Source organism: Onychostoma macrolepis, chromosome 18, assembly GCF_012432095.1.
Source record: "Onychostoma macrolepis isolate SWU-2019 chromosome 18, ASM1243209v1, whole genome shotgun sequence".
NCBI classification, from domain to species: domain Eukaryota; kingdom Metazoa; phylum Chordata; class Actinopteri; order Cypriniformes; family Cyprinidae; genus Onychostoma; species Onychostoma macrolepis.
In genome coordinates this window covers 4,400,871-4,409,336 of record NC_081172.1, presented here as the reverse complement: position 1 = coordinate 4,409,336, position 8,466 = coordinate 4,400,871, and the positions used below count along the sequence as shown (strand labels likewise).

At 36.6% G+C, this 8,466-nt stretch overlaps 1 protein-coding gene across 1 annotated transcript; it reads right to left on the bottom strand.

The window, feature by feature from the left end:
• Positions 1-577: 577 nt before the first annotated feature.
• LOC131524626 (uncharacterized) lies at positions 578-7,482 on the bottom strand. The gene is made up of 13 exons (XM_058751866.1): positions 7,348-7,482; positions 5,742-5,947; positions 5,525-5,662; positions 5,277-5,415; positions 3,618-4,191; positions 3,382-3,523; positions 3,152-3,295; positions 3,000-3,058; positions 2,740-2,915; positions 2,008-2,408; positions 1,824-1,920; positions 1,495-1,687; positions 578-1,206 (listed from the first exon to the last, which is right to left on the bottom strand). Exons 1-13 carry the CDS (start codon positions 7,468-7,470, stop codon positions 1,064-1,066), a joined length of 2,535 nt encoding a protein of 844 aa, XP_058607849.1. The 5' UTR covers positions 7,471-7,482; the 3' UTR covers positions 578-1,063.
• Between the last annotated feature and the right edge of the window lie 984 nt (positions 7,483-8,466).

Sequence of the window (8,466 nt, the reverse complement as noted above, 5' to 3'; positions counted from 1 at the left end):
CATGCTAAACTCTAAAATATTTTGGGTGAGTGGAGGGGGCCTTTAAATAATGTTGTGGACAATAGGGGCAGTTAAGTCAAACATTTTGAGATCCACTGGTATAAATCAAGTTATTGATTGCATTTGAAGCAGGAAGTTTTACATCCAATCACATTAATTATGGTTGTAAATAAATCAGACAATTTAGTGGTATCCCCGCAGTCTTGACCGGTCTTGAAATAAAATCCCGAGTCCTCTTAGTCTGAGACCAAGACAAGACCGAATACAAATGCGTTCGAGACCGAGACAAGACCAAGACCATCAAAAAATGGTCTTAAGACCAGTCTCAAGACCAAGACCGGTCTCGAATACTACAACACTAGTGAAAGGTGTTTTCCTTCGAACAGGTGAGATGCAATGGATCAGTCATCAGTCTCAAATATTTTCATTAAATTTAAATAGATTAATTTATTTTATTTTATTATATTTTGACTCCAGAAATATCGGTACAACACAAGGCTGCCATTTCAGTCAGCATAACACTTTAAAATACTACCACTTTCTATAAACATCATACTATATGGTGAATATTTGAATATTTTCATGGTTATTTTATCTGTTGAGCCCATTTGGCATTGATTTTGATTCATTCGATTGGTGTGAAAGCATTTCTTATGCATTCTAATTCTAGAATGCAATTCTATACATGCATTTCTAATGTTGCTTTCATTCAAAAAATGCTGATAATGAAAATAGACTAAAATAACAATACAAGAGGTATGTTCATTTGTTTCTCTTTGTGGGTATGCATCATCTAGACTCTTTTTAAATCAATCTCACACTTATTTTATTTTCTTTATATATTTTATTGGCATCAGGAGTCTAAAAAGTGCAATACAGAGATACACACTAATAGACCGAAACAGTGGCAGTTATGAAAAATAACCCTAATAACCATTGTGGGTTACAATACAATATTTAAAGGAAACAAAATAATAAAAAAAGATCAACCAAGTCTTTCAAAGCCAGAATCTTCCCTGAGAAAGCAAAGAGGACACATTTTTGTAGTCTTTGAGAAGATCCATTAGATTTCATCTGACTTAAGAGCCTGATATTTGACGTCTGATTTCCTGGTTTTGTAGATGAGAACACTACACACCATGCCAACAGCTGCAAGGACACATCCGGCAATGAAAACCAGATTCAGGTTCAAGACTGTGGAGGACACTGTGGAAAACACACAAAGGTGTGGTTAAAACATCATGTATAATGTATATATTAAAATATATAAAAACATATATATCTTTCATTTTAATATATATATATAATATTATTTATATTTTATATAATTAATATATTATAAAATTAATTTATTTGGAAATATATATATATATATATAGACTTATCTCTGTAACACAAGACATTTCATCCCAACACTATATTTACTGCCCCTTTAAAATATTATTACATTCTAAAAAAATAATCCAATATGTTGTCTTGTTTCTGAGGTTTTACCTTCATGCTCCTCTACGCTCCTCTTCAGCCGCAGGGGCCCCTGGGAGACTAAGTGACTGCCGGTCTGGATGGGAGCCTCTCTTTTGTGATGATGGTGGGACGGTGGAGCTGTTGTGTTGTTGATGCAGCCCTGAGAGCAGCGGGTGTTGGGATTGTTGGCCTCGCACAGAATCACCGAACAGCTGATGAACACCTAGAGAGAAAGAGAGGGATGAAGTCATGGCTGTCTGGAATACTCGATTCTGATAGGTTAGTAGCAGCATTATGTTTTTGTACAGTATGTTGACTGCTAAACTGCTTTCATCATGATCCAATCAATTAGTTCTTACCTGCTCATGCATTCCGATGAACTGGAAGGCTTGCAGGCCGAAGCGGACCATTGGCTGGTGGCTTGTGTAGAACTCAACTGTTTCATCCAAGATGCACCTGACGAACATAATTGATGTAGACATTATATATAGAATTAATTTGATTGTGCTAATGGATCTGCAGCTTATGGTTAATTGCTCTTACCCATTTTGGATGATTGTGTAGGACGTTTGGTAGTTGGGGTCACTGTATGGTGTTGCAACACACGATTCAACAAAAAGCTCGGTGTTGTTGATTGTAGACTGAGATTCAATCTGCATGTAAATCATCTCCCCAAGCTCATACTCCGCTGGATATGCGATCACGTCTATTTCTGTGTGGTAGTTTGCTGTTGTGAAGAGTCCGAAGCTGTAGGTGAGGGTACCAAAGCCTTTCTCTGTGATGGTGGTTATGTGTCTCCGTGCGGTGAACTCCAGTGAGATGTTGTTTTTCTTCTCGTAACGACAGGAGAACTCAATCTCCACCTCATGCTTTCTGGTAATGATGCTATTTGGGTCATCAGTTGAGAAGATTTCATTCCTGAAAATGATGAACTCTTCATCCTCCTGCAGAAGGAAATGGAGTATGAAATATTAATGGTTTTACTGTGCCTATATGAAACTTTTAAACACACCAATGCCATTCCAATCTGAATATTTAAGCTTCTGTTTTCCAATACAATAAAAGCGAATGGTACTTATTACCAAAAAAGCACCAAAAATACCTCAAATTAAGTCATATGGACCATATATGATGCTTTTATGGTGCTTTTTTCTGCTTTCATTGTTTGAAGAAGAGAAGTTCTGACATGTGATTCATGGAAGATGGGAAACAAAATCGGTTTGGAAGGATACGAGGATGAGTAATTGATGACAAACATTTGACAAACTGTTTTACCTCAATCATGGTACCACAAGCATTGAGGGAGATGTTTGCCAACACATGAGTGCCGTTTGAGTCCAGAGTGCAGGCAGGATCATTGAGACGCAGATAGTCCTTGTGGAGCCCGACGGAGTGCAGCTGCTCAATTTCAACAACCATGTTGGTTGCGGTGCAAATCACATTTGCTTCCACTGTAAATGAGATCAATCATTAGAATTGATTACCAAAATTGTGCTGGCAAAACATAGTTGTCCAAGTAAAAGCAAATTACTAACCAGCCTGGTGTCCAACGGTGATAATGACACATCTCATTTCAGACTGATAAACGCTGCTTCTGTAAATCAATAATGAATAGTAATATTTATGAAATTCAGTTCACCTTAAATGTTGCTAGCTGCTAGATTTTAAATATTAATAATTTACCCACCCGCTCACGCTCTCAGCAATGAAACACACGGGGAAATGATCTCCAAGGTCGTTCCTCGTTGGTGTCCATCTGATGGCGTACTCTCCAGTGCTCAAAGCGTGCTTAGTTATATTCAAAGGACCGCTGATGATGACATCAGTAATCCTAAGAATGAAAAATAAATATGTGTTATACACCAATCTAATAATTTAAATAACTTGATGCATTGATTGCATTCACATGTGAATTACGTTGCATAAGCTGCTGCAGCCTTAACCCGGAATTCCACTTCACGGAGTGGCGTAGCTTGGATTTCATCTCCATTGCGTGGAGTTGGCGACACAAAGTGAGGAATGTAATGTCCCTCGGTGCAGGAAGGAGCAGCTGAATCAACTGCAATGATTCAAATTAGAATGACAAACATTAGGCACACTACTAATGTGATGACCTTGTGATCTTGTTTAGTTGGTCATTGAGAAAGCCTTACCGAGAACACTGAATTGCAGAGGGAGCTTGCTGAAAGGTTCATAAGACCGCTGATGTGAAGCCATAGAAGTTGTGTACTCTTGAGGTGGGTCTGTGGTTGTGGTTGTGGTCGTGGTCTGCAGCCACCACCACCATTGGGCTGGTGTAGTTGGAGCAGTGGTTGTGTGTTGCTGTTGCCACCACCACCACCACGGTGAAGGGGTAGTAGATTGTTGATGTTGCCACCACCATGCTGGAGTTGTAGGTGTGGCGGTGGTCGACTGTTGATGTTGCCACCACCATGCTGGAGTTGTAGGTTCAGTGGTGGTCGACTGTTGTTGTTGCCACCACCACCACCATGGTGAAGGTGTAGTTTGTTGCCACCATGGTACAGTTGTGGAACTTTGGTAATACCATGGGTACGGTGTCACGCTAAGTGACCTTTGGTGTCTTCCACCAGTCAGAGAGCATCTGTAAGAGCTGGAGCCATCAGTATAGGCCAGAGTGGTGTGTTTCCTTGGGAAGTCCTCCACAATCAGTTCAAATCCGTAGACGCCTGTTGTGGAGGCATAGCTGTAGTCTAGTGTGCAGGCACGCTAATGAAGAATTGAGATGTTCAGTTTAGTGGATGTTCATTTTGTTTTATTTCAAAACAATTCTGGAAGCTTTTATTGGGTCAAAAGCTGTCAGAAATTAGAATATATGTTACTAATGGCTTTGAAATGAAATCAAATGACTAAAACAATCACATCGGTTGTGTAAAAATGTTTTTTGTGTAGCTTAATCCTTTTATCCTAAGCTGGTTGGCTGGTTTTAACTGGTCATCCAGCCTGGTTTTAGCTGGTCAGCAGGCTGGTTTTAGAGGGGTTTTGGCCACTTCCTTAGCTGGTTAGGCTTGGAGACCAGCTGAAACAACCAGCTAAAACCAGCCTGACCAGCCTAGCCAGGCTGGGAAACCAGCTAAAACCAGCTACTTCCAGTTCAAACCAGCTTAGGCTGGTTTTAGCTGTTTTTTTTCAACAAACGTATTTAACCATATTTCTATGAATGCAGCGTCCGAAAGGATTAACGGTGTAGTGCAACGATCACTATTTTAATACTGTATTTGTGTTACTTTACTGCAGAGCAAGTGGAGGTAAACAACCGCACTTGCTCTCTCTCGTATGTAGCACTATGTCCGATGCATTTCTAGTGAATTGGTTCGATTTAACGGCCCTCCTTCTTTCAGTTGTAGCTTTAGAAATTTTGATTCATTCTAGTGAATCATTTCCTCCTAAATTGCGCTCTTGTAAAGACCGAATCATTCTGATGAATGTTTCACTCCGACAGTTCTAAATGAACAGATTTTAAAAAAGATTTAGCATTTTCCTAACGCATTTCATGCATAAAGCATTTTATGTTCTCCTCGGTCGGTATGTCATAGAATCCTTTATATAAAAGGGTGTGTTCTGATTTTTATTTAATTTAATTTAGTTTTATTTTAACATAGTATAAATGTATTATTTTTTTCAAGTTTGACGTTGTCATTCTGATTGGGATTGTCATTCAAAAACCCACATTGATATGACCCTATTTCACCCTAGATCCAGCCACAGATTTCTGTCCTCCTCACTGGTTCAAAATTGCGAAAACACACCAGTATATATCAAATTATTCTGGAAATATTTTGTATGTTTCTTACTTGATCTAGGTGGAAACCACTTGGCTGGTCACATGTAGCACATTCAACATACTGCTGAGCTCCATATCTACATCTGACCTGGTCACCATCTGGGTCATAGGCCATCAGGTGGTATTTACGTGGACAGTTTTGAGGTACACTAATGGGAAGAAAAAAAAAGAAAAAAAATATATATATATAAATGTTTTATTTTTTTTGTAGTGATTAATCTTGTTCATGGAAACCTGTTGAATAAATATATGGGTTACCGTAGAAGTTGTAAAGTAGTGGTGAGAGGTGATCGGTTTGGTTCATTGGTATCAGCTCTTATGCCTAGATCTACGTGGGTCTGGAGGAACCAATAATTAACACCGTTCACTGTGGGCACCCAGCAGCATGAGTAGTCCCTGTGATACAATGATATATTTTAGAATATGTTGAATGAACATTTCAATAATAAAAAAAATAAATAAATCAGTTACTCACTGCAGGTCAAAGGGTGTGTTTCCGTGGATGTTTCTTGTGACAACATTTTCTGATTGGCACCAGCTGTTGCTGTAAGCACTTCTGCCGTTAGAGCTGCTGTCGATTTCACCTTCTACATTGCTGGATTCATAGCCACAATCTCCAGAGGCGCAGTGCCACTGACTAGAAATACACCAGTCATAGGTTCGCTTGAATCGAAACTCTACCTGTTGGTAGAAGAATGCATGTTGGTAGAGGATTTCATATTCAATCTTCAAATTAATGTAGAAACAACATAAAATATATTTTTAATATTTGTTTAATGCCATCTTTTTTTTTATGACTGAAGGCAAGTATCACTGATACCAACTGATGTCTATGGATTTTTTCCCTTATATTTAACCATTGACTATAGCCATTCAGCATTATAGTATAATTGAGAGTTATCAATTTAACATTTATTAGACTTTAAAAAATAACTTATAATTTAAGTGAACTTAAAACAATCTTAACGTAAACCCATTATAAAAAATGTCATATAGCCTATAGCTACCTGTGCCCTTCAGCAAGAAAATATAGCCTAATTTAATAAAGTTATCAAACACTAAATTCTAAATTAAATAAAGATAATGCTTAAAACTACAGATGTTATTGATTCCCTCTTTTAATTTTGTTCTTTGATTAACAGACATCACAGCAGCTGGTTATTAGTTTATTTTGGCTGCTACTTTAAAAACTGTCACTGCTGAATTTGATGCAGATCTGACACTGCTTTAAATGTGACTCAGAAATAATACTTGCATGCACAGTTTTAAGGCAGCTTTTATCGCCTTCTTTTGTAACTTCTTGACTTAACTGACGACATATGTCATTCAAAAATGAATCATGTCATTTGCAATATAATATTTTTCATACCATATCTATATATCTGTTTGGCTAATTCATGTTAAAGTTCAGCGAAAAATACACTTCATCAATAAATATTATTACATTATTCCCATCAAATTTTAAATATTACATTACCTTCTCTATCTGATTTATTTCCATGATTGAAAAAATCTCCACATTTTTTGACACTGATACATTTCAGTGCAGCATTAGAGTTATTTAAGAATTTAATTTAATTATTTTATTTTATGAACATGGAAAATGAATAGAATTTATTTTAATAAATATTATTTTAGCTTATTGGCCTGAAATAACCAACTATGATTTTTAAATATACATTTTATTTTAATTTTAACATTTATGATATATGTTGTGGAGGAGCAAAACAAGTGTGGAATTTGTTTTTCAGAAATATTATATTGTGATTGGTAACTATTAAAAGATTTTAAAGATTTACTATGTAGGTTGAGAATGCATGAAGATACATTTATTATTCGACCACTTTTGGGATGGAAAAAAATAATAATAATTTTGAATAATAAAAATAATTATTAAATGATTAAAAATGTACAAACATTTACAAACAAGCAGTTGTAAAATACGTTTAGGTTTATTAATTATTTATTATTAGTTATTAATAATATACATTTTTTATTAATTTGATAAATGAAGAGAAGTGTTGTATAATCCGTTGCTTAATTCCACACTTCTTAAATGTAAATAAGAAATAAATTCTCACCCTCATGCTCCCATCTGCATTGGTTCCTTTAGGGCTGAAGGTCACTGAGCCTCCATAATGGTGCCCTGCTGAAGCAATGGACACCAGGAGCAGAAGATTGAACACCACAGCCGAGGACATCATGGTACCTGAGGCCCTGAGCTCACTTCACTTGTTGAAGCAGAGCTGAGCTGAGCCTTTTATACATCTCAGGTGAGCAGGAATTCTGGGATGGGTTTAAAAGCATTCTCGTGCGATGCATTGAATTACACACAAAAAAATTAGAGGGTAGTTACTCGGTTCTTCTGAGAAGTCACATGATTCAAATCTGAAACTCGCCATTGATCGGAACTCACTTCACAAAACACACACCTCTTCATTCACATGTAAAGTATTACATTGTGATGAGTGTCCACTAGGGGCAAGATGCTCTGGAAAATTACACTTTTTATTGCACAGCTTCAATGCCAAATACTGTATAATAATTTCCTTGAGTTAAAAAAATAAAATCTCATTGCAAAAAAAAAAAAAAAAGGATATCTCTCCATTATCGAGTACCATTTGAGTAGGCTTATTGAATATTTTTAGCTCTATTATCTTTTTTTTTTTTTTTTTTCCTGGATGCCAGCACTCCTACATAGCAGTGACCTGACATAAGATATAAATCTATTTAAACAAAAGCTGTTTGCTTTCTCAAACGCCACCCGCCTTACCCACAGCGCAGTGAAAGATCAAATCTCAAACATACAGCGATCTGAAATTGATTTCTCAGGACTTCAGACATTGAAGAGTGCTTGCTGATAAATTTATGAAAATTGGAAGGATAAGACTGTGTTAAACTTAAAACCGTATATTAAAGATACAGCTTGAGGGGAAGAATATGTGTTTTGTTTTTGTGTGATGGATGTGCCAGTGATGAAACAGCAAAAGTTTATTGCAAAAAACAATGTAAATACAATCAGGTAAAACCTGTAATCTGAGAATTCCAGACCAGAACCAGTCAAAGAGTCTTTCACTATCGATTACTCCGAAATTGATCAAAGTACTACAGATTCAAGGGCACATGAAATGAAAGGGCTCTAGACCTGAAATAACCAGTTTCTATTATTATTTAGAAATGAAACTTTAATATTTGGATGA